The 26,653-nt window shown below is 36.1% G+C and overlaps 2 protein-coding genes across 2 annotated transcripts; both read right to left on the reverse strand.

Moving 5' to 3' along the window:
• Positions 1-1,009: 1,009 nt before the first annotated feature.
• On the reverse strand, positions 1,010-3,181 carry LOC148046066 (vomeronasal type-2 receptor 26-like). The gene is made up of 2 exons (XM_087711893.1): positions 3,073-3,181; positions 1,010-1,911 (listed from the first exon to the last, which is right to left on the reverse strand). The coding sequence occupies exon 2, from the start codon at positions 1,907-1,909 to the stop codon at positions 1,010-1,012; it is 900 nt and encodes a 299-aa protein (XP_087568019.1). The 5' UTR covers positions 1,910-1,911; positions 3,073-3,181.
• Positions 3,182-3,830: 649 nt separating this feature from the next.
• On the reverse strand, positions 3,831-18,111 carry LOC148046067 (vomeronasal type-2 receptor 26-like). The gene is made up of 4 exons (XM_087714475.1): positions 17,821-18,111; positions 4,767-5,612; positions 3,977-4,204; positions 3,831-3,857 (listed from the first exon to the last, which is right to left on the reverse strand). Exons 1-4 carry the CDS (start codon positions 18,109-18,111, stop codon positions 3,831-3,833), a joined length of 1,392 nt encoding a protein of 463 aa, XP_087570601.1.
• Between the last annotated feature and the right edge of the window lie 8,542 nt (positions 18,112-26,653).

The following is a 26,653-nucleotide window of genomic DNA, read 5'->3' on the forward strand; positions in this document are numbered from 1 at the left end:
TATATCTCTTTTTAATTTTTTTGTATCTACTAATCTTTCCCTTCTGAGTGTCTTTTATCTCTTTTTGTTGCATTATTTAAATACCCATACCCATTTCCTTGAAGTAACTTTCAAAATATTTTTGCCCCCCCCCCCCGCCCCATTTTTTCTGTATTTTATAGTTTCTTTTTGGAATTTTCCACTTTTTCTCTTCTGGTTCTTTTTTCTTTTTCTCTAGGTGTTTGGTGTGCAGCTAATTTAAGCTTAGGAGTCTTCTTTTCATATTCTTTTTGTTACTGCAAGCCATTAGGGTAAAAGTAGTAATTATCTCAAACAGTTTCAATCACCTGTCATTACACTGCTTCTGCACAATCTTGGTTCCCCATTGTCTCATCTTTCTTCACTTGCTTCAGACCTAATGAGGTATTTGCAGATTTCTCATGGTCAGCAAAGTGCTTCACCTTCCTTCACCTCCCTTTCTGGGAGGCTATGATCCTGAAGGGCTTCCTGGCAGCAGTTACCAGCTGAATTTTGTGGGTCTCACTCGAGACTGCCATTTTCAAGCTGTTCTCGCAGAGACTGTAACCAGAAGCTTTCTTTATTTTTTAATTATTATTAAAATTATGTTACATTTTGAAAGGGATTTGGTTAATTAAGATGTCAGTTTATGATGGCTATATGTGCGTTCCAGAAAATGAGCACTCTGCATAAAATTCAAAACATATAAAATGGAAAGAAGGAAGGAACGAACGAACGAACAAAGGAAGGAAGAAATAGGCAGAGAGAAAGACAGAGAGAGAAACACACAATAGAGCAAGAGAGAGGGATATGTTGAGAAAGAGAGAGAGACAGAGAAAATAAAAATGAGAGAAAGAAAGAAAGAAAGAAAGAAAGAAAGAAAGAAAAAGAAAGAAAGAAAAAAAAGAAAGAAAAAACTTAACTCATAAATATACAAAGCTATGTCACTAAAATGTCATTCCTATCCTCTTCTAGTACTATTGGGGATGCTGCCACTGCAAAATTGACATCTTCAGGTTTTTTTGCTGATCAAATGCTCTCTTTTGTTCAGCTCAGGTCTCAACAGAATAATGTAGCATTTGGGAGCAAAGATGCACCCCAGCAATCCGGCACTAGAGGTTAAGATGGAGAAGATCTCCACAGTGACCATGTATTTTCCTTTGGTGCTTAGGTAAGTTGGAACAAAAGTCAGCCACACACTGCAAAACACCAACATGCTGAAAGTGATGAATTTGGCTTCATTAAAAGTGTCTGGCAACTTCCGGGCAAAGAAAGCTACAGTGAAGCTGGCAATGGCTAGTAATCCCAGGTAGCTCAAAACAAGATAGAACATGATGGGTGATGACTCATTACACTGAAGGACAACTTCTTCACTCATCGAAAGCATATCACTATCTGGAAAGGGGGGGAATGTTGCAAGCCACATAACACAGATGCCTACTTGAGGAAAAGTGCAAGAAACAACAATGAAGCTGGCCAGTCGTTTCCCTGTCCACTTCTTCATCTTGGATCCTGGCTTTGTGGCCATGAAAGCCAGAACTACAATAAGAGTTTTTGCCAACACACAAGAAACAGCCATGGTGAAAATGACCCCAAAAGTAGTTTGGCGGAGGAGACATGTTATTGTTAGTGGTCTGCCAAGGAACAGCAATGAGCAAAGAAAACAGAGCAGAAGTGAGATGAGAAGAATGTAAGAAAGATCACGATTGTTTGCTTTCACTATGTGAGTATTGTGATGCTTCCTAAATGTCTTCAAGATCTGAATAGTAGTAGCAGACAACAAGACTGTACAAGTAACTATGATCAAAACCAGAGGTTCTTCATAGGACAAATAGCTAATGACCTTTGGAATGCATCCATTCTGTTGCTTGTTTGCATACTGATCTTGTGGGCATTTGAAACAATTATCCATGTCTGCAAAAGTTCACAAAATTAAAAGGGAAAAATTGTGTGTTTTTAATTCTTTCAGTTAGTTCTCTGTTAGCAGTAGAATTTTAATGACATTTTTAAAATATAGACAAATTGGAAAATATGTAATGGTTCATTTGTTACTGAATGAATGACCTTAGAATAACAAAGAATAAGAAAAATATCACTTTTTATGTGACAAGTTGTTTCTGGTTGCTCTGACTTCACATTAAAGCCTATAAATTGTTGCATGCACTGCTGAGTCACTTTTTCTTTTTTTTAAAGAAACTATTCTAAAGTACACGGACAACAAAGCAAATGATGATATTCATGAATAATATTGTGAACAATATCAAGTGGCCAAGCAGAATGAAAAGAATGAGTGTTGCATCCTGGGCAGTATGGTTCCAATAGATGCAAAACTGGGATACAAACTCAAGGGGGATGAAAGTTTGCTGACCAAAGCTCCCCCATTTTTCTTCAATCTAGGTGGAGAAAACATCTCTGGAACTAACATTACCAGTTAATATAAATCATTCTCTAATAATCCTAATTTAGAGATGGCCCAAACATGTTAAAAAACTCTTTGGAATTGTCATTTCTGCCATGTTTGGCTTCACACCTTGTGGACATCCTGGGTGGAGGGAACACTGAGTGTGTGTGTGTGTGGGGGGGCAAATTGACAATAAACATATGCAGTGTTGACACAGGAAATGTGGAGGGGTGATGACAACTTCAGGAAGGGCAGGGAAGGATGGAACCACACTTTGTGCCAATACTCAAAGACCCTGCAACCTGAGAATGGAAGATGGATTGCCCAAAGATCTCACTGATTCTCAAAAAAAGCCTGTGTGGCTCTTCATTGGCTGAAGACAAACTGGTCTTGGTGAGAGGGCTGGAATAAGGGGGAAATCATATAATCTTTCATGTGGAAAACTTAATTCTAGCCTTACTAAAATAATGGAGTCAAGGGTCTTTCTTTCCTAAGTGACCTGACAGGAACAAGTCTGACAGGTTTTACAACTCATTTCCTCAAAGCACATGTAGGACTCTGTATAGACAGTGGTTATTCATATTACAAGAAAGGTAGGAAACAGCTATAGAAAAACATGTTACAGCCCTTTGTTGTAGTTGTTGTTTGATCTTTTATTTTAGCTACCAACTCACCTGTTTTGTTGGATATCCACCCTTTCGGACAAGGCACACAATTGTAACAACAAAATGGTTCTCCCTCCTTTGTTTCTTTCTGGTAGCCAGGCTGACAATTGTCATTACACACAGAGATAGGTAGTGTCTGTTGGCAAGATAAGATGAAGAGAATCATCCTCAAAAATCTCAGAAATATTAATGCTTGTGTATAGAATAGTGACATTCTCAAGTTGTTAGTAGAATTAATTTTACTAAAACATTATTTCAGAAAAAATAACAAAATATTCCTTAACATTTAATAATTGATTCAGCCGAGATTATTACAATTTAGGTAAATGTGTCAATCTTGTGAGAGAAAGATAAACTTTTTTCAGAACACCCAGTAGAATATTATTAGCATTTCCAATTTGTGTATTTTATTGTATATCAGTGTTTTTCAACCACTGTGCCGCAGCACACTAGTGTACCGTGACATAGTATAAGGTGTGCCGTGGGAGAATTACTTTATATATAGTCAATATAGGCACAGAGTTAAAATTTTTTTAACATTTTCTAATGGTGGTGTGCCTCGTGATTTTTTTCATGGAAAAAGTGTGCCTTTGCACAAAAAAGGTTGAAAAACACTGTTGTATATTATATTACATTATTTATGGCCAATACTGATCAAGGAAAAACTAAAGGAAACTTGAACAAATTTTCTGAAGCCTTTTCTTAGATTTCCTCAACAGGCTGCACCTTGAGGGAAATCCAGAGAACTCTGATCAAGAACACAAACATTATCTGGAAGAACTGATATTGGAACCCTGCAAGGAAGAGAATGTATTTCAAACTAAGTTCACTGATATTAATGGCATGAAGATCAGTGGGGGAAAAAATGAAATAGCTGAAGTCATTCTATACGTGATAATATGATGTTACTTACATGGTTAAATATTGGATGCCATTCAATATCCTCTTCCTTAATGATAAGCTGTTGGTGTGGAGGTGCCCATGGATCCATCCTTCCAACTTTCAGTCCAATAAAAGATTCATTTGGGAAGGTAATCCAATTAATGATGTCAATTCCTGCAAGTAGAGTGTCCTCCTGATCAAAGGAAATTTTTTCTCCAGCACTGTTATTAAATGATAATGTTTTTAGCAGATTAGAAAGCTGAAATGGGAAATAAAAAGGCAGAAGTTAATGAGGTTTTGCTGGATCCAGTTCTGGATTTAGAGACAATGTAAAGGAAGATCATCTGACATCAAAACTGTCATTTCAGCGTCAAATAGGATTCCTTTATTTCTTAAACTTTCTTTCATCATTATTTTTCTGGTCACGTTTTAAATTGTTTTATCTTGAAATTCGTTATCTTTTGGTTTGAAACCAAAAAAATCAGAATTTTCATAAAGCACCAAATGCGAGTGAAATACTATGGCTTTTAAATTCATGGTCATCATACAACTCTTTAACTCCAGTTGTCTTTATATCTTATATGACTATTGTATTGCATAGATTGGTGTTCTTCATTCTTTTTTAACTGCAATTTCAGCTCTTTTGTGGAAATGAATTCATGATGGCAATGAAATATTAACCAAGACGAATACAATATTGATTCCCTGTAAAACGAACTATAGGTTCTCATTGACTATACTGGCTGGGACCAAAAGATACTATAACTCTGCCAAATTAAAAGTACCACATATCATTTTTTAAATAATTTTTCGTTCATTACCTGCCAGAGCTGCTGATTTAGATGTTTCCTTTTTTCCCTTTCATCCATTGCCTTTTGTCTGGATATTGATGCATAGATGGCATGTAAGGCATGAGCCGCAGCATAAACAGCATTGTAGTTGCTATAGCTTGGGCCTGTGATTCTCATAGGAAAGACATGCTCAGGAAGGTTTTCCAGTCTTTCCATCCCTGTGCAGGCATCCCTATTCTTAGGATGGAACCCAGAGTCCTGGAATGGACAGTCAAATGTCCGAGCCCAGAAATTTCTGATAAAACCATCCCCTTCTGAATTAAAAGGGTTTCTGTTCTGGAGAAATTGCTGGAATCCTTGGATTTCATCAAAATGGACTGTAAAGGAAAATGAACCATGGAATTCATGTATTGGCATCTCAATGGGTGTAATGACGTTTTTCAGCTCCATCCCAACGGTTAGAAGCCAAACATGGCCTTTAGTTTTTCCTATAATTTGCCCAAATTTAAAAGATAGCAACCATCTCAAAAAAATCATGGAACGCAGGTCTCCACTGAAAATCAGCACCTTGGCTTTGCTATTCATTACATCATAATAAGATTTTTCTACGCATTTCATGAGGTTTTCATCATGACACAAAACGAATGTATATACTTTTGCAGTACAGATACCATTTTTTGCAAATTCTGGAATGATGACATTCATAACAGTCTCTAAATGCATCCCATTGGCAATAAAGAATGTGATCCAAATCCAGTTGAAATGCTGCAGTAATTTCATAATCCCTCTATATTGATGAAGTAGACTTGGAGTCATTTGATAGTAGTAAAGAAGAGGGTCCTTTTCTGTCACCACCATTCCAGAGCCATAGATGAACTGAAAATATATTTAGATAAGAAATACTGTTTTTCAAATGATCATGAATGCCCACTATTTCAATAAGGTATAGCAAGTAGTTGGAGGTGGGCCTGATGTTGTGGTGATATGACACATCTCCTTGGGGTTACATGGAATTGTGTGGAATTTGATTAGCCACGAGGTTCCAAGGAACCCAAATCATCCCGGAGGAGTGATGAAGACAGAGAGAAAACTTTGTTGATCACAAAGAGACCACAGGCTCTTTGTTTGATCTGGAGGAAGCTCCCAATCTGGTGGGAAGAAAAAGATGCCCATTGTGTGCCTGATGGAAACTGTGTCAGCTGACCAATGAAGCTTGCATAAAAACTGAGGAACAGTATGATTGATCTTAGTGAGACTTTTCCAAATTCTGTTGAGGAACTTGTCTCATAAAAACAAACCTTGGTGATATTGGGAGTCAAAGAGAAGAAGGTGGAATTGTTTGTTTTCCACTACCCAAGAATAGTGGTGAGCAATCTTGAGAGGTATTTATAGAACTTGAAATCATGAAAAGAGAACCTTTCAGGGAAGAAAAATTTGTTTACAGCTAGAAATGTGGGACTGCAGTTTTTAACTATAATATTGTCTAAGTTGTAATTTTTTTTGAAATATGAAATTCTGACTTTTTGGACTTTTAAAAAGCTTTGAGTCAGTTATTACAATACAAGTTAATGAGAAAGTAAAAGAAAAGAAATGGAGCAATAGTGACATCTACAGGTGGAGAAAAAACCAAAGAAGTAAAAGTGAGTAAAATAATGACCTTGAATTTCTGCTGAAGTTTAGCTTTTCTGCTACAAATAACACTTGCACTGGCAAATTGTTTATATGAGGCAGCAGAGACAAAGAGTGAAACAGTGTAAGTTTTTAGACACTATAGCTCTTTGAACCTATGTGGAAATTTAATAGGCAGAGTAAACAGAGACCGGGAAATAGCAGGGAATTACTATTTTTATTTTTTTCCCCTGAACTCTCCCTTTGGTGATTTATGAGCTTTTGTTTTTGGTGGGTCTATGTCAATTACAAATTTATCAAGAGAAGAGAACAGTGTTTAAAGAAGTTGGGTACTAACAAACATTTTTTTTGATTACAATAAAAAGAAAGTGTGAAATTACTTGGAGACTGAAAATTAGAAGAGAGGGAAAAGTAAAAGGGCTCTGGTAGTAGTTTGACTTGTAAAAATATTTTTTTAAGTGGGAAATTGGTTTAGGATTGAGGAATCATTAGTATAATATTTGTGTTATTGTTGTTTATCTCTTTTAAATAACTTAATGTTTTTAAGATTATCTAAAATGACAAGTACTTCAAACTAGGTAAATTGGGGGAGGAAATGAATCTGTGTCATCATCATCATTATCCTTAGCAGCAGCTAGTTCAGCAAGTCAAAGATATTTGGATAGCATGTTGCAATAGGAAAAAATGAACACAATTCAAGTAGAATTGAAATCAATGCTCCAACTACTACAACAAAAAATTTTGAAGACATGAAAGAAATAATGGATAGGATGGATGATAAAATGGAGAATATTCAACAAATAATAACTAAAAATGAATAATGGATCCAGAAAATAGAAGAGAAATCAGAACAAACAGACAAAATGCGGAAGACATAAATAACAGACTTACACAGGAAGATAAAAATCTTGAGAGAATAATAATTACATTGGAGATGGATAAAACTAAATGCTTCTTGAGGTTCCAGAACATTGAGGAAGAAAAAGGAGAAGATGAGCAAGTTTATTATCTCACAGAGATAATGGCAGAATTGTTGGTGGATGACCTGGAGGTGGATAAGCAGGAGATATGGGCTGCAACAGATGAAATATTCAGAGTATATACAAGATATGTACGTGTCAAGGAACAAACTTCCCAGAAAGGTACAGATGAGATTTACTAAAAAGGCAATAAGAGCAGAGATACTTCAAAGAGTAAGAGATGACCCACAGAAATACAAAGGAAGAGAATAGTAGTTCTGAAACAGATCCCTAGAAGAATAAGAGATACAAGAAAACAATATCAATTTTTGACAAAACAACTAATTAAACATTAAGTAAATTTCAGATACCTGAGAGAAACCTGGATGGAACAAAGCCATAGACTAGATTCTATAGAGAAAGCAGAGCAAATTTATAACCAGCTGTTCGGGTCATATGAGGGGAAAAAAGAGAGAAAATTCTGTAGATGATAAAACAAAAGAGGAAGCATCAGGAGAGGAAAATGCACAACATAAAGAAGACAAAACAGAACTAAAAGAGAGAAGAATAAGAAGATGCAAGGATAAAACAAGAGAGAGAAATAAGAGCAATTAGAACAATAAGACCTATCTATAAGTAAAACTATGGAAGAAGAAATAAAATTGCTGTTAATTGAAACAAATGGACTGAATTTTCCTATAAAAAGGAAAAAAGACTTTTAATAAATTAGGAAAATTAAAGTTAGATTTAATTTGTTTTCAAGAGGTCTACATTAGAAAACAACATAGGAGGAGCCAATGTCACAATGTTACAATGTGCGGTCTCGATACTCCGAGACAGCCTTTGATACTTTTGCCGCTGGACGTTCCATTGGGACCTAAACCGTCTCGCAGAGATTGTGATCAGGAAGACAAACCCTTGCTGATCTTAGGGACATTGCAAAGTCCCTGATTGATCAAAGGGAAGTGCTTCAATCCATCATTGAACAGGCAGCACTCAGGCTGATGAAGTGGAGATGGCTCCAGAAGGGAGGGAGTGAAAAGAGAAAATGAGCCCATCTGGTGAGGTATTTTTTCTATTTTGGGAAAGACTCCCCAAATAATTTTTTCTTTAAAGCCAAATTAGATCCTTAAGCGAAAGAATTAAGCAGCAAAATTAAATTATATTGGATTGCTTTGGTAAGCTTTTTTTTCTTTGTAACTATACTTTGTGGATCGAAGTACTTGCGACATTTCTCGTTTCTCCTCTTAAAGTGAATGGATTGATATTTTTCTTCTGCTGTTTGTTGCTTTATTTTTTGACTTCTGGATTAAAACCTTCCTTTTTATTTTAACAATTCTTCCTATTACTTGTTATTAAATTTCATTAAAAGAAATCTAAAGAACTTTGTTTCCTATAAGCCAGAGATAAATATTAGAAAGTGAAATATAGCAACACTGCCACTCGGAAGTCAGAGGCTGGAGTTTTTGAAACAATGTATCTCTTCTCTTTCCTTCTTTGATCTTATTGATTTTGTAGCTGAAGTGTTTGCAAATTGTTTACAGAAACTAATAAGGAGCCAAGGGCATGAATTGTTTTCACAGGTGGCTTTGAAAACTATTTTAGCAGGGGAGAGAAAGGTGGAAAAACAGAACCCTTCTCCTTTGAAGAGCATAAAAGAACTTGTGTTCAAGTTAACATAAAATAAAAAATAAAATAAAAGAGGCCTGGAAGGCTAGAGTGGCAGTGGCTATTAGTTATTTTTGTTTGTTTGTTTCTTTTCTCCTCCTTTTTTGGAAACATGGATCAATATTCAGATGAAGAAATCTTAACATTCCAAAATATCTTGGCTGAAATTCAAAATCTATTGGAAGGATATGGGAGAATTGAGAAGAAGTTGGAAAGACTAGTCTTCCTCACAGCAAAAGATGAAGGGGTTGGAGCCCCAAAAATTAAAGTGGAGAATGAAGACATAGAAGATAAACATAAGACAATAGATGAATTTATTAATGGAGCAAATGTTGGTGAAAGTGGAAAGAAGGGAGTATGGAAAAGGGAATTTGACGAATTGGAGCTCTACCGTAGATTCCAAGATACAGAAGAAAAAATATTGGACTTGCTGAACTTAAGAAGAGATATTTTTTTAAAAAGCACAATTGACAACCAAGCTAATTTTATTATCAGCTGGAGGGCAATGAGATTACCCAAGAGATCCCAAGAGGGCAATGAGATTACCCAATAAAGTGTGGGGAGAAGTTTATAAAAACTTTATAAAGGAGAAAAAAAGAAGACTGACACCACAATTGGCAAGAGATGTTAGACTGTTTTGCTACTTGAAAGATACCAGTTGACAATGAAAGTTGATAATAAAAAATTAGTTGATTTTGATGATCAATAAGTAGGAATTTAGTAATTCTTAGATTGTTTTAGATTGTTATTAAATGTTTATTCATTAACAAATAATTAACTATAATAATAATAATGAAATGATAATGGATACAGCTTAATGATATATACATGTACTGGCAAACTAGTAAAAGAAATTTGGATGTATGTTGTAAATTGCAATCTGGGAAAAAGACCTATAAATTTAACAAATTTTTATTTAGATCATGTCATAAAGGTGTAAGGTTTTTTTTTTGGGGGGGGGGGTCTGACGACAGGAGATGGGACATAAATAGTAAATGATTTTTAGCCAATTATAATAACAACAAGGAAATGTCAATGTATATTGTTTAATAATATATACATGCTATGATATTGGCAAAAGTAACTTGGATACAAATTCTAAACAGCGAGTTGGGGATAAAAAAGGGAAGGAGTTTAGAAACTTTATTAATTGACTTTTACTTAGAAGATGTCATAAAGGTGTAATGTTATTGCAGGATTTTTTGAAAAAGCTAATGAATACTGTTATGTTGTTGTGTCTTTAAATATGAATGATTTGAGGTAATGAAGTAATTGTACTCAAATGAGAAATGTGGTACAATGATAATAAGATATACAAAGATTTTTGATTTAAAGTGTATAATCTAATATGAACTATAAGTAATGACTGTGGAAGAAATGCCCTGAAGTTATCTGTAACAAATGACACGCTTTCTACAAAATGTAATGAAGGATGATTCTTTTTTTCTGTTTTTGTTCAATTAAAATTAAAAAAAAACTTTTTTTAAAAAGAAAACAACATAATAAATTATTGGAATATCCTAAAATTAGGAAATTATATTCTTCACTAGCACAGCAAAGAAAAAAAGAGCGGTGGACTTATATATTAAAGAAAGAATAAATGCTAGACAAATGTTTGTAGATGAAGAGGGGAGAAGTTTGATGGTGGAAGTAACAATGAACTATAAGCAGATACTTTTGGTAGCAATATATGTATCACAAATATCATTGAACTGGTGTTGATGTTTGATACAAGTTGCTGCCAGCATCCAAGTACCTTTTTAAAATATAGGCTGTTCTGAGCTGTTGTTGTTGTTACTAATGCAATGAACACTGTTGTAAATATTTTTATTACTATTTTCTAAAACTATTTGTACCCAGACAGCACACTGTTTAGTTGAAAATGAAATTTTATGTTATAAAATAAAATAAAATATCTTGAAGAAAAAAAAGAAAGTGGGATTTGTTCAGATACATAATTTTTCATTGATTTTTTTGCATTTATTACAATCATAGAACTTTAATAATATATGAGCCGCCTAATCAAATCTAACACACTTAAGAGATCTTTACCTTTCCATTAGATTGTTCTCCAATTTCCAGTTCTTTTTTTAAAAAAATATTATTACATTTTTCTTTAACATATTTAACTATTTAATAAACAGTGCAAGTTTTAAAAAACATTTATGTAAAATATTAAAAGTAATAATATTCTTATACGGAAAAATATTCTTCTTACTTCTAATTTCTATCATTATTATTTTGATTTTTTGATTTTGATTTTTGATTTTATTAACATTTGTAGGCCGCCCTTTTCCCTGAGGGGACTCAGGGCGGCTCACATAAAATCAGGGAGGGGAAGTACAGACAGTGACATAGACACATATAATAAAAGTAAGAAGCAACATACATTCATCATTCGGGAGGGGCAACTATCCTTGTCCCCAGGCCTGACGGGCTAGCCAGTTCTTGAGGGCTGTGCGGAAAGCCTGGATGGTGGTGAGGGTACGAATCTCCACGGGGAGTTCGTTCCAAAGGGTGGGGGCTACTACAGAGAAGGCCCTCCTCCTTGTAGTTGCCAGCCGACACTGGCTGGCCGATGGAATACGGAGGAGGCCCAATCTGTGTGATCTAATTGGTCGCAGGGAGGTAATTGGCAGGAGGCGGTCTCTCAAGTATCCAGATCCACTACCATGCAGGGCTTTATGAGTGACTAATAGCACCTTGAAGCGCACCCGGAGATCGACAGGTAGCCAGCGCAGCTCGCGGAGGATAGGTGTTATGTGGGTGAACCGCGGTGCACCCACAATCACTCGCGCGGCCGCGTTCTGTACCAGCTGAAGTCGCCGGATGCTCTTCAAGGGCAGCCCCATGTAGAGCACATTGCAGTATTCCAGCCTAGAGGTCACAAGGGCCCGAGTGACTGTTGTGAGTGCCTCCCGATTCAGGTAGGGTCGCAACTGGCGCACCAGGCGAACCTGGGCGAATGCCCCCCTAGTCACAGCCGTCAGGTGGTGGTCAAACGATAGCTGTGGATCCAGGAGGACTCCCAAGTTGCGAACCCTCTCTGAGGGGCATAAAATTTGACCCCCCAGCCTGAGTGATGGAATATTGGTCGAATCTTTGGGAGGGAAACACAACAGCCACTCGGTCTTTTCTGGGTTGAGCACAAGCTTGTTAACCCTCATCCAGTCCATAACGGCCTCAAGGCCTCGGTTCATCACGTCTGCCGCTTCATTGAGTTGGCACGGGGCGGACAGATACAACTGGGTATCGTCCGCATATTGATGGTATCTAATCCCGTGCCTACGGATGATCTCTCCCAGCGGTTTCATGTAGATGTTGAATAGTAGGGGGGATAAGACCGAGCCCTGAGGCACCCCATATCTTAGGGGCCTAGGGGACGATCTCTGCCCCCCCACTAACACCGACTTTTTAACCATTGATAAAACAAATCCCAAGTTAAAAATTTTGTATCTTCTTTGTCCTTTATCTTTAATGTTAACCTACCTATTTCCGCACGATCTAAAAAATATTTTAATTATATTTTCATCTATAAGAGTTTTCTCATTTTCCAATGTTATGCAAATACAATTCTCACTTTGGTCAAAATATTAAATATACATTCACTTTGTTATATTTTTCTAGCAATATACCTAAGAAATATTTCTGGCTTTAAATCTATGTGTTGCTTTGTTATTTTCCCTAACCATATTTGTATTTACATCCAATTTTTTTGGCCTTTGAGCATTTCCAACACTTATGGGAATATAAACCTGATATCTGCTTGCATTTCCAACATTTGGTGGACATGGGTTTAAATATCTTTGCTAGCCTTGCTGGAGGCAAATGTCACCTATAAATTTTTTTATACAGATTTCTCTTGTAGGTGGTTGCTATTGTCAATTTATAATTTATATCCCAAAGTTTTTGCTATTTATCTAGTTCTATAGTATATCCAAATATTTTGGCCAATACTAGCATTGTTTCTTTCACTTGTTCATCTTCCATTTTAAGGCTTAATAAATAGCTATAGATTTTCTTTATTAACTTTTCATCTGTTTCTAGTAGTATCTGATCAAGTTTTGTTGGCACTTTATAGTAACAATATATCTTTACATCTTTCCGTATCTCAATTGTATAGTGGCCACCATGCAAGGTCCACCCCATAGTTTTGTAATTCCTGTTTGGTTTTAAGTTCCCCTTTCTTATTTAAAATATTTAATATGTTACAATTTTTTTCCAAATTTACAACATTTAAATGTATCAGTGCTTCCATTGTGGAAAGCCAGACTGATATTTTCTCATATATATGTGTGTGTGTGTGTGTGTGTGTGTGTGTGTGTATATGTATGTGTATGTGTGTGTATGTATATATATATATATATATATATATATATATATATATATATGTATGTATGTATGTATGTATGTATGTATGTACGTACGTACGTACGTACGTACGTACGTACGTACGTACGTACGTACGTACGTACGTACATACATACATACATACATACATACATACATACATACATATATATATATATATATATATATATATATATATATATATATATTAGTGTCACAACCCCCGGTAAGCCCTAATTATGGGAGGAAGCCAACCGCTTCCAACATCTGTCAATCGGCTCATCACAAGAGTCCATCACGACAGAAACCCAATATTTTTACTGTTGCCTTTTGTTATATTTGTGTTTTTTCTAACCTTAGCTTGATGGCTAAGACGTTTGCCTAAGATGCAATACAGCACAGGTTCGAATCCCAGTAAGGGTGTGGCTAGCTGATGAGAGCTAAATAGCTTGAAATAGATCTATACTAGTCTCCCTTTATTTATTTTTCAGCACAAATAAAACACACACACACACACACACACACACACACACACACACACACACACACACACACACACACACACACACACATATATATATATATATATATATATATATATATATATATATATATGCTTTAGCTTTTTCTCATATTAGAAGTAGAGCATTCCTTAGATAATGTCTTTCAAAGTATCTATATATTTTATTAATTCCATACCACATAAAGGCATGCCATCCCTATTGAAGATCATGTCCCTCCAACAGTAGCTATCTTTCATTTCTAAGATTTATCGATTCACAGGTCTGCAAAAAAAAAAAAATTCGAGAGCTGTTTTGATTTTTCCACATAATCTTTATGTTTTTTGTTGTGCTGAATCCGAAAATGACCTCCATTTTGTCATAGGACATCACAGTTCCTGACAATTTAGGTAACTATGTTAAATAAGGCAACACCTCAAAATAAATGGAAATAGACTTATAAAATTAAAGTTTTATTACAATATTTTTATGAAAACCTTTTTTGAATTGAAATGAGCTTACTTACCCACACTAAACTCGATTTTTCTTCCTTGTGATGCTCCTCTTGGTGCATTTATGCTTGTGAATAGCATCTGGAATGTCTCTCTGAAGCATCCAACAGTAGTCTGCCATCATTGTAATGCTCCATTTTCTCTGGTATCTCCTTTCCATCTCTTTAATGTCTTGGTAGAATCGTTCACCTTGTTCCTCACTCATAGCTCCCAAATTTTCAGGAAAGTAGTCAAAGTAGGACTAGAGGAAATGCACTTTCAAACTCATCAGGCAACCTAAAGCTGGAAATGCTTTCAGCATTCTTCCGATGATCTTTTTTGTAGTGAGGGACTTTGTTATTGCCTAACAATTTCTGTACAACTTCTTTAAATGCAATCCACCCTTCTTTTTGAGGATCCGTCATGGTATTGACAAACTCTTGATCAACTATAAGCCTTCTAATGTCTGGTCCGATGAACATACCTTTCTAAATTTTGCCTCCGACAGGTATAGAAACTTGGTGACCAGATATTTGAAGCATTCTTCATCTCTTGGTAGTGATTTTACAAATTGCTTCATCAATCCCAAATTTATGTGGAGAGGTGGTAGAAGAACTTTATGAGAAGGTAACAAAGTTTCTCGGAGGACATTTTTTTCACCAACTGTTAGCACGCTCAGCTGCCAACTTTTCTTGGTCCAATGATTTTGTTGATCTTGATTGTCCCATAGACACAGAAAACAAGAGTATTTGGTATACCTGCTTGTTTCCCGAGCAGCATGCACAAGACCTTCAAGTCCCCACACACTTGCCAACCATGGTCTTCATAGTTAAGTTCATAGGTTTCCTTCAAGTGTACAGAATGACCTACAGGTATGGAAGCGTAAAAACCATTGTGGAGTAAAACTGCTTTGAGACTTTTTCTTGAAGAATCTATAAAAAGACACTATTGCTCTGAATCATATTGGATTTTAAATTGACCCAACAGACCTTCAACATCAATGCAATAAACCAACTTGTCTTTCTGGGTGAAGTAAGGAACAAACTCTTTTTCATGATGTCTGAATCATAAAGATGACACTCCTGGCAACAATAATTTCCTGCTTTTCAGCCTTGATCAGTGGCATCTTTGGGAAGATTCAAGTATCTTACCAAATCATTCATCTTCTCCTGAGAAAAACAATTTTCATTTTGTATCATCTTCAAAGTCAGAACTTGATTCATCATCTGGTTCAGGTATGACTTCACCTTCATCGGAGCTAGGTATCTCTTCCAAGGTAGCAGGGGGTTTGGGTAGTGGTATATCTGTGCCATGGGGGATGGGATGAATTGCTGAGTGAAGATTGGGGTATGAAATGGAATGCTTCCACTTGGAATAAAACCCTTTTACATCACATGAACAAAAGTAACAGTCATCACTATGGTTCTTTTGCTATTGCCATACCAGAGGAATCCATAATGGAAAGATTTTTTCTTACCCTTGAACCAGTTTCGGAGGTCCTCAACACACCATTTGCATACTTTATGAGGCGCCCAAACTTTATTTTAATCTCCAATTTTTAGTCCAAAATATGCAAAATATACTTTTTTCACAAAGTCTGTAATATTCTGATGTTGCTTTAACACTGTGTATTCACCACAGATGAAACAGAAACTGTCTGGCGAATTAATACACTTTCACGGAGCCATAACATAACGGTTGAAGAATGACGAGCTAACATGAATTGCAATGAAAAAGTGTGAACAACCTAAAACCAAAAACCTGATGATGATTCATGCACAAGTGTGGCATGCAGGAGAAAGCAGCACTGTCTCTGTACACGAGATGTCACAGTGCTGGCCCGCCCCCTGCACTGACCAGAGATGCTGCTATCTGCCCTGTGTCTCCCTCCCACTGGATTCTTCAGGAAAGATTAACCCCTTCTACCATTAGAAGGACAGATCTAAAAGTTGCTTAGCTTATGTGTATATTGCTAACAGTCAGATTTACAATGCTATATTTTTTTTACATAACTCGGACAAACTCTTTAAGGTTTTTTGGGCATTTTATATCTTAAATGCACTTATGTGAATTAATTAATAGTAATGTGGACTTTAAATTTGGTTAAAATCCCATAATATAAAAAATACCAAAAAAAAATTTAAAATGATAAATTTGAAGATAATTTTGCATGTTGTGGCAAATCATGACATCTAGGAGTTTTTTGAATATTTTATTTGTTTTCAGCACACCAAAATACATGGAAATTAGATGAAAATAATCAAACAGCTTTTTAGTCACAGACCTGTGATCACTCATCAAAGTCACTGCCAAGGCCTGGTAATAAAGCTCCCAATCCATTGTTTTGGGCTCTTGGAACATTTTCAGTCTTATTCTTGCTCTTTCTCCTTGCCAGACATATTTCAAAATTATTGCATTTAGTTCATCAAATGCATCATCTAGTTTCACAAGAATTGTTTGAAGCAAAAACAATAGCTTTGGCAGGACATTTATTTTTACAGTTTCTATCTTTCTTACCCTTGACAGCTGCAAGTTTTTTTTCAATTCTCCAAGTCCACTTCTATTTCTCACATTAACCATGTAAATTTATGTTCTTTAATTATTGCACCTCAGGCTGTTAAGTAAATTCCCAAATATTTTATCTTCTTAATTACCTGAAGATCTATTTTCTTTGTCACTTCATTTTTCTGTTTATCTGTAAGATTTTTAACTATGTTTTCATTTCTTTCATTCATTCTTTATTTATTTTCTGTCCTGCCACTTTTCTATATTCCTCTATTTATTCCATTAGCTTGGAGCCAGTTTCCAATGGTTCTTGTAGAATGAATAGAAGGTCATCTGCAAATCCCTGTAATTTGTATTTTTCTCTTTTGATTTCCAAAACTTTTATTTCTGAATCTTGTCTAATACTTCTATTTAACACTTCCAATGTTAATATTACTATTCATATCGATTTTCCAAATTTTAACAAATCACTTTTAAGTGGAAAAAATGAAATTCATTCCTTTTTTGAAATAAAATAGAAGACAGTGATTTTGAGCAAAATATCTTTCTACTGGGGTAGAAGCATCCTAGATATAGGAAAGTGTTTATGAATAAGGAATGCAATTTCAAATCTTTAAAATATATTTCAGTCTGTATGTTATTTCACCTCTTCCAAACATTGATGATCATCAATGCAATGTCACATAGTTGTCCTGTAACTGCTAATGAAATTAAATAAAAACCAAGAACTACCTTTTTGAACATTCCTCAAATGCTGAGAATTTATCTTTGATGGGCCATGCACTATATACATTTAGAACTTTAATAGACTTTAAACTCTTAGAGATCACTTTGATTGTGCAAGAATGCAACTATTTCCCCATCCTCTATGACATCTTCCTCTTCTTTAGTCTTTTGTCAATAGCATCTATGGGGAAAATCTGTAGGCATGAAAAACATCTCATGTATTTTCTGTCTCCTTCTCTAGATATAAATATCTCACCTGTGGAATCTTGTAGATGCCCAAAATATTGGGTTTCCGATAGGAGCGTTCAGAACTCAGATCTTCAGTTACTGCCAAGAGAGTATCTTGGATGCCACATTTGTAGTTGGGCACAAGGTTGTTTTTTGAAGAGAGAAATTGTATTGTAGCATGATAGGTCCATTTGGAACTTAAATAGCTGTCATAAATATTGAACCCCAGTGTAATGTTTACTAACATCCTAGGATTGTCATTGATTTCCTTTACAGCAAAGGCCAAAGCTAAGATTTGCTGGTAATTCTCTGTCACCATTCTGGAAAAAAATATTCATTAAATGTTTTCAGCATTTGAGAGTTCATTATTTGTATTGTCTGATTTTTTATTAGTATTTTTCATTGAAACATTTTCTGGTTAATTAAAAAATTGTTGGATATTGATTAAAAATAACATTGTTCTTTGATATGCAGTGTATTTGAGAATAAAATTTCCAAATGTGTTGGCATTTGAATTTTCTGACCTTGCTTGGTTTTTTGTAGATATTTCATTACTCAGACTAGATAACATCATCAATGCTTGGGAAACAAATTGTCTGCAAGAAAATTAGCAAGTTTAGAGAGCACCAAGCCACCCACATTTCAAATTTGAATTACAAATATTCTCTTTTATTTCATAATGTTTGACCAACTATCTCTCTTAGTATGTGTAGTGGGGTTAGCCCAGGTTTGCTTAAATGGCATTTTTAATTTATTACCACTCTTCAAATTATAAGGGTAAAAGATGCAAAAGTATCATTTTGGGAACATAAGTGAGACTCTCACAGACTGCCTTTTTAAGCTAAGGTATTTGGGGAGGGATTTTTTTTTTTTAGTTGAATAGATCACTTTTTAGTGATGGTAGGCAGATGCTTTCACTCTTTATAATAAGAAAAAAACTAAAACTAAAACAGGAAAAACTAATTGAGAGAAAGCTATAAAGTAATGGAAATTTTAAATGAAAATAATGTAAGCAGTCAATTTCTCATAATATTGTTCAAATGTATTTTAAAAATGCAGGTTGTTCATCTATACATATTGATTCATCTCATCTCATTGGAAATTATGTGATTATTAGAATCATGAAAAAATCTACATCTAAATATTTAAGATACTTAATATCTAAGTCCACAATTTTAAACAATTTCATACAAAATGAATCATTTAATTTAAAAACAGAAGTTGTAAAAATCATTGGCATCAGTAGGGAAAACAAAAGGGGGACAGAGTATATAATCACTTCCTTCAGAAGATAAATAAATAGACAGTAATCTCAATCAAATATATTCATAGAGCGAGTTTGGTGTGGGGTTTGAAACAGGGAGACAATCATTGGTATGAATCAAGTAGTTGACTTTGAGCTAGTCATACTCTTTTGGCACTAGCAAGAATACACTGGGAAGCCACTAGTGAAAATATTGCTAAGGAGTCAAGGATTTATGTAGGCAGTCAACTAGACTCACAGTTCCATTTCAGGGGAAAAATAAGTCACTGCTTGGATTCACTAACTGCTTCTCACAGAAGACAACTATTCCACAATGTTCCCTTTGCCTGGCTGAATGGAATTATTGTGCAAGAAATTTGTTTTACCAAATATGAAATATAAGTAGGAAAAAGAAAATATAAGGAAGGAATACCCACGTGTTAGATATGGCAGGTTCGAGTGGAAGTTGGTTGAAATCCAGTTTCTTGCCAATGATGGTAATAAAAGAAATGATACCTCCATAGATGAAATCTCCTGACTGTGAATATCTGTGAACTCTTGGTGGGGAATGCCATACCCTACATTTAGCAACCTGAGTTTGGCTTACTGTGTGAGGAAACAGAAGCAACAGAAATATTAATGTCAATATTGTGAATTCAAATATGTCCTGCAAAGCTAGATACCTGTGTTTTCCCATTCCCTGAGTTATTGTGAGAATCTCCTACAGCAGTTTTAATATTTATCCAGAAATGATTTTGCATATAGAATTATTCTTGTCATTTTGGAATTGAAACCTGTATTCCCCGTGGAATGACTAAATATCAGGTATCTTAATAACAGCATCAAAACATTACATTTATTTTATCTGTTCATAACATCCCAATTTCCCTTTTCTACTTTATTTATTCTGATATATAATTAGTGGAGAGAAAAAGCACCACATTTGTGTCAATGTAGTATAGGGATTTCAGTGTACTATGAGGGAGAACTTTTGTGTGCTTAGAATTCCAGGGTCCAATGTCCCCAGCATCTTTTTAAATCATTAACCCCCCCGCCCTGTTGTGCTGTCAGCTCTGGATCTTCCCTGACCTTCCTTCCTACTTCCTTGCCTCCCTCCCTGCTGCCTGCTTCCTCACTGCCTCCTATAGTAAAACTAAACATATATTTTATGACCTCCCATGTGACTGGGGGATATGATTAGGTGGCTCTGTGATTGGGAGGGTATGGCTAGGTGATCCTAATCCTAGTCCCCCCCCATGAGTATTCCACCATCTGGACCTTTGGAAACCCCCCAAAGGGTCAAAGGACATATAAAGACTCCATACAGAGCTCTGAACCCTTAAGGCAAACCAAATGCAAGTGGTCCTCAACTAATGGCCAGTTGCTTGGCAAGTGTTCCAATTTATGACTGACTTCCCCAGAGCTATTTGATCTGTTTTTGGAGTTTTGACAGCCACATACACACACACACACACACACACACACACACACACACACTCAAAGATAAATAAATAGACAGTAATCTCAATCAAATATATTCATAGAGCGAGTTTGGTGTGGGGTTTGAAACAGGGAGACAATCATTGGTATGAATCAAGTAGTTGACTTTGAGCTAGTCATACTCTTTTGGCACTAGCAAGAATACACTGGGAAGCCACTAGTGAAAATATTGCTAAGGAGTCAAGGATTTATGTAGGCAGTCAACTAGACTCACAGTTCCATTTCAGGGGAAAAATAAGTCACTGCTTGGATTCACTAACTGCTTCTCACAGAAGACAACTATTCCACAATGTTCCCTTTGCCTGGCTGAATGGAATTATTGTGCAAGAAATTTGTTTTACCAAATATGAAATATAAGTAGGAAAAAGAAAATATAAGGAAGGAATACCAACGTGTTAGATATGGCAGGTTCGAGTGGAAGTTGGTTGAAATCCAGTTTCTTGCCAATGATGGTAATAACATTACCATCATCCTACACAATCATATGACTGAGGTTTTCTATTCCTTCTAGTTTCCAGTTAAAATGCCCATTGGGGGAAATTGACTTGTTTAACAACCACAGTGTTCACTTAATGACCACAAGGTTCACTTAATCACCATGGTGTTTGCCTAACCCAGTAGTCTACAACTTTAATCACTCAGAGCCATTTTTTTACTTTCTTTTAAACAGGGATCTCTCTCTCTCTCTCTTTCTCTCTCTCTCTCTCTTCCCTCTCTCATCTCATCTCTTTTTCTCTCATTTCTCTCTTATCTCTTTCTCCTTCTTCCTCCCCATCTCTCTCTTTCTCATCTCTCTCATCTCTTTCTGTTTCATTTTTCCTCTCTTGGTTTCTATCCCTCATCGCCTTCCAGTCCTCTTTCTCTCACCTCTATCTTTTCTCTCTCTGTTCTTTCTCTCTTTACCCCTTCTCTGTGTCTCTTCTTTTTCTCTTTCCCACTCTCTCTCTTCTCTCTCTCCCTTTCCCTCCTCCACTCTCTCTGTGTTTCTCTTGTCCCTCTCTCTTTCCCTCCCTCCCTTTTTCTCTCTTTTTCTGTCCATCCTTGGGAATGGGAAGGAACCTCTGAACTGGTGCTAGGTGGTGGGAATCTAATATAAGTTGACCAGATTTTCAGATTGGTAAAGAGGGATGCCTTTGATTGGGGGGGGGGGGGGGCTTGATTAAAAATTTTATACGGAGCAACACAAATTTTCATACAACACAAAAATAGTATTGCAATTTTTTTATTTCAACATAACTACAATTTACAAATATAAATTGTAACTGTTGCCAAACATCAAAATTTTGATCACGTGACCAAGAGGATGCTGCAATGGTCGCTAAGTTTGAAAATGGCCGTTAAGTGTGAAAAATGGTCATCTGTCACTTTTTTCAATGCCATTGTAACTTTGGTCACTATATCACCTTTATTGCCACAGTTCCTAAGTGAATAACTGCAGCTGATAAGTTAGTAACATAAGTGAATCTGGTTTCCCCATTTGAATTGGTCAAAAGATGATTATATGACCGCAGAACACTGAAACCATCATAAATACGAATCTGTTGCCAAACATCAAAATTTTGATCACGTGACCATGAGGATGCTGCAATGGTCGCTAAGTGTGAACAATAGTTGCTAAGTGTGAAAAATGGTCATCAGTCACATTTTTCAATGCCATTGTAACTTTCGTCACTAAGCCCATTATACCATCTTTCTTGCCACAGTTCTTAAGTGAATAACTGCAGCTGGTATTTTGTATTTTGGATAGAATCTTTTTTTAAATAGTCTAAGACAATTTAAAAAAAGAATCCACACAGAATAAATTGAAGTAAAACATTTCAAACTATTCCACACAGAATAAATTGAAGTAAAACTATTTAAAAAAATTCTATGCACAATATATTTCAAAGTAGTGTGCATAGAATTTTTAAAAATGGTTTCACTTCAATTTATTTTGGATATAATCTTTTTAAAATAGTCTAAGACAATTTAAAAAAAGAATCCACACAGAATAAAACTATTTTAAAAAATCCTATGCACAATAAATAAAATATTATTTTAAAATACATTTAAAAAGTAAAAGAAAAAAACCCAGCTCACTTACCAGCAGACAGGAACTCCAAGTCAATCCAGAATGATGTAGATGTTAATACAAAGAACTGAGCAAATTAAAATGGTGAAATTAGTCAGGGAAATATTTTTCAAAGAAACTTTGCCACCACTTTTTCCACACAAGCCGACCTCCAACCTCCGTGCCCCTCCCCTCTGGAAAATCCAAGAAGAAACACTCACGACTTCTCTAGCCAAGTATTTCCTGCAGCTCTATGATACTGGGTCATCTTTTCTTATAAAATGAGGTAAAAGGGGCTCAGGGGGGGGGTCCGTTTTCTTGCTTTAACATTTCAATATCTTCAATGAAAGTACTGAGACAGAGAGAGGGTTTAGACAGAGTGTCTTTTGTCTTGGTTAGGATTTCTTAAGCAAATCCACTGGGCTTTCAACATGAAGCCAGAAAATCGGGACTTTTTAAAAATGCCCCGGGACATGGGACAAATTGTTATAAATTGTGACTGTCCCGCTGAAATCGGGACATCTGGTCACCTTAATCTAATATCCAGTGGCTGATGAGCCATATACTGAAGACAAGATGAGGGCAATCTTGCATTCTCCCAAAAATAACGTACATCTTGTCATTTGCGAGTACTTCTCGTGAGAAGGAGGAGAAGTGTGGTGGGAGATCCCTTGGTGGATGTCAGAGAGATTTGTGGCTCCTAAGGAGGGATCAAGCCTCCCTGCTCACAGCATTTTTGCAGAAGGGCATCGCTGGCAACTGCTTCCTGAGGTTCAAGAGTTCTATGCTTGCTGTTGTTTGGCCTCCTCGATGCGCCAGGGCAGGAGGTGGCAGTTTTGTTTGCTGCCTAAAAGCTCTAGGTCGTGAGCAGTTGAGTAAGCAAGCCAGCAATCTGTTGGCTGCCTCTAATCTGCAGTTTACTAAAGAGCACAATTGGCCTTTCTCCCTGCCTCTCCTGGCCAATGATATTCATGAATAAACTGCATCTAGGATCTCCTGTGTGCTTCCCTTGCAGGCCAGGCTGGCTTGGGAAAATACATGGGAAGGGCTTTACTGCTACAATCACCTGTGTGCTTCTCTCACAGGCCAGTCTGGCTTGGGAAAACACATGGAAAGGTCTCTGTTGCTGCGATCTTCCACATGTTTCCTGCCCTCCCCGTGCGCATAAGTCCATCTACCATGGGTATCACTCCTTTGCCAGCTTACCTTGCCCTGTCAATGCCTGGCCCATTACCTTCGGACATATCTTTGTGATTAGCGCTGAGAAGAAGGATGCAGAAATGTTGTTAGATTAGCAGTGTTGCAGCGGGCAAGATTAAACTATGAATTGCAGTTCTGTCTTATGCATTAAGCCAACACAATTATTATATCTGGAGAGCCACTTTGGTGTAATTTCTAAGGCATAAATTTAAAAACTGGGAGATGGTGAGTTCTAGTCCTCCTTTAGGCACAAAACCACTGACTGACATTCGTCATTCACCTTTTCTCAGTTTTTCTTCTCAAAGGTAGAAAAAAATAAACGATAAATAAAAAGTGAGTAAACATACAAGGGTATAAATTACAATATTGCAAACACTGGATCTTCAGCATAAGGTTTTAGCCGTCAATTCCTGGAACATTACAGGAATTACAATATTAATAATATGGTGATTTTTTGCATTATATGGAAAAGATATTAAAAATAACCCCATCCCCTTAAACCTAGTGTATAGATGTGAATCATTACAATTGGGAAATATGGAAAAATAAATTAAAATAAAGACATGTACATCCAAATAAATACAATAAGGCCATGAAGAATTTTACACATAGTACACAATGGGCTGGAGTTGTACATTGAAGAAGGGAGGGAGAGAATGCTCTTTCATTTGGCAGCAGTTGTTTCAGTATATCAGCATTTCTATGTTGGATGACATTTTTTTAATTTAATTTTTTAAATAAAATTTTAACCACCCATTCTTGTATTCAGACTGAAGCTATTAGAGCAATCATATAAATTATATAGATAAAGACAAAAACAGCATCTCGAATTAAATTTGGGAGGGCAATGAGTATTGGCATAGTGAAGCAAGTGACACGTGGGAATGACATGACCATAATTCTTTCAAGACAATTTGTTATGATTTTTGATGATGTTTGTAATATAAGCTCTACGCTCAAAAATAAGCCTCAGTTAAGATCGTCTGCCAAGACTGATGCATTTCAGTACCGTATTTCACACAAAGTAAAACCTAACCAGAAAATAAGTCCTAATGCATCTTTCGGACAAAAAATTTATATAAGACCAGGTTTTATTTTTGGGGAAACACGGTATCAGGTCATATTGTGTTCTTTCATCAAACAGAAATGTTGAGAATACATTTTTAATTATTCTGAGATGCCTTGGACAACCCATATTTCGACTATGGCAAAATCCTCTTTATAGATTCACTCTGAAGATCATCTCTGGAACTCTGGCTCTGCTTTTTACCAGGGATGCTCCATTTTATTGAACATGCTGTATACTGTGTGCTCTATAAACTGTAATGAAACTATGTTACATTTTCAAAGGAATTTGGACTTTGGCCACTATATGTGTATTACAGAAAATCAGCATTGAGTATAAAATATAAAAGATATATAACAGGAAAGGAGGGAGGGAGAAGGGGAGAGAGGGAGGAAAAAGCAGAGAGACAGAAAAAAAGACAGTACAAGAGAAAGCAAGAGTGAGCTTAGCTCATGAATATACAAAGCTATGTCACTAAAATGTCATTCCAAGCCTCTTCTGGTACCATTGAGGATGCCGTCACTGTAAAATAGCAATAGCAATAGCAGTAGACTTATATACCGCTTCATAGGGCTTTCAGCCCTCTCTAAGCGGTTTACAGAGAGTCAGCATATTGCCCCCAACAATCATTTTACCCACCTCGGAAGGATGGAAGGCTGAGTCAACCCTGAGCCGGTGAGATTTGAACCGCTGAACTGCTGATCTAGCAGTAGCCTGCAGTGCTGCATTTAACCACTGCGCCACCTTGGCTCTGACAGTTTAAGGTTCTTTTGCTGATTAAGTGCTCTCTTTTGTTAAATTCAGATCACAATAGAATAATGTAGCATTTAGGAGCAAAAATGCATCCCAACAATCCAGCACTAGAGGTTAAGATGGAGAAGATCTCCACAGTGAGCCTATATTTTCCTTTGGTGGTCAGGTAATTTGGAACAAATTCAGCCACACACTGCAAAACACCAACATGCTGAAAGTAATGAATTTGGCTTCATTAAAAGTGTCTCTCAGGCAAAGAAAGCTACAATGAAGCTGGCATGATGGGTGATGATTCATTACTTGAAGGAGAACTTCTTCACTCATCAAAAGCATATCACTATCTGGGAAGGGGGGAGATATTGTGAGCCACACAACACAGATGCCTACTTGAGGAAAAGTGCAAGAAACAACAACGAAGCTGGCCAGTCATTTCCCTGTCCACTTCTTCATCTGGGATCCTGGCTTTGTGGCCATGAATGCCAAAACTACAATAATGGTTTTTGCCAACACACAAGAAACAGCCATGGTGAAAATGACCCCAAAAGTAGTTTGGCGGAGGAGACATGTTATTGTTAGTGGTCTGCTATGGAAGAGCAATGAGCAAAGAAAACAGAGCAGAAGTGAGATGAGAAGAAGGTAAGAAAGGTCATGATTGTTTGCTTTCACTATGTGAGTATTGTGATGCTTCCAAAATATCTTCGAAATCTGAACAGACAACAAGACTGTACAAGTAGCTATGCTCATAACCAGCGGTTCTTCATAGGACAAATAGCTAATGACATTTGGAACACATCCATTCTGTTGCTTGTTTGCATATTGGTCTTGTGGACATTTGAAACAATTGTCCATATGTGCAAAAGTTCACAAAATTAAAAAGGAAAAATTGTGTGAGTTTTTAATTCTTTCTGTTAGTTGTCTATTAGCAGTAGAATTTTAATAACATTTTTAAAAATATAGGCAAATTGGAAAAGATGTAATGGTTCATTTGTTACTGAGTGAATAACCTTAGAATAACAAAGAATAAGAAAAAACATCACTTTTTATGTGAC

This window comes from Thamnophis sirtalis, unplaced genomic scaffold (genome assembly GCF_051295495.1).
Source record: "Thamnophis sirtalis isolate CommonGarterSnake01/CBP01778 unplaced genomic scaffold, rThaSir2_p1.2 scaffold_4, whole genome shotgun sequence".
NCBI lineage: Eukaryota > Metazoa > Chordata > Lepidosauria > Squamata > Natricidae > Thamnophis > Thamnophis sirtalis.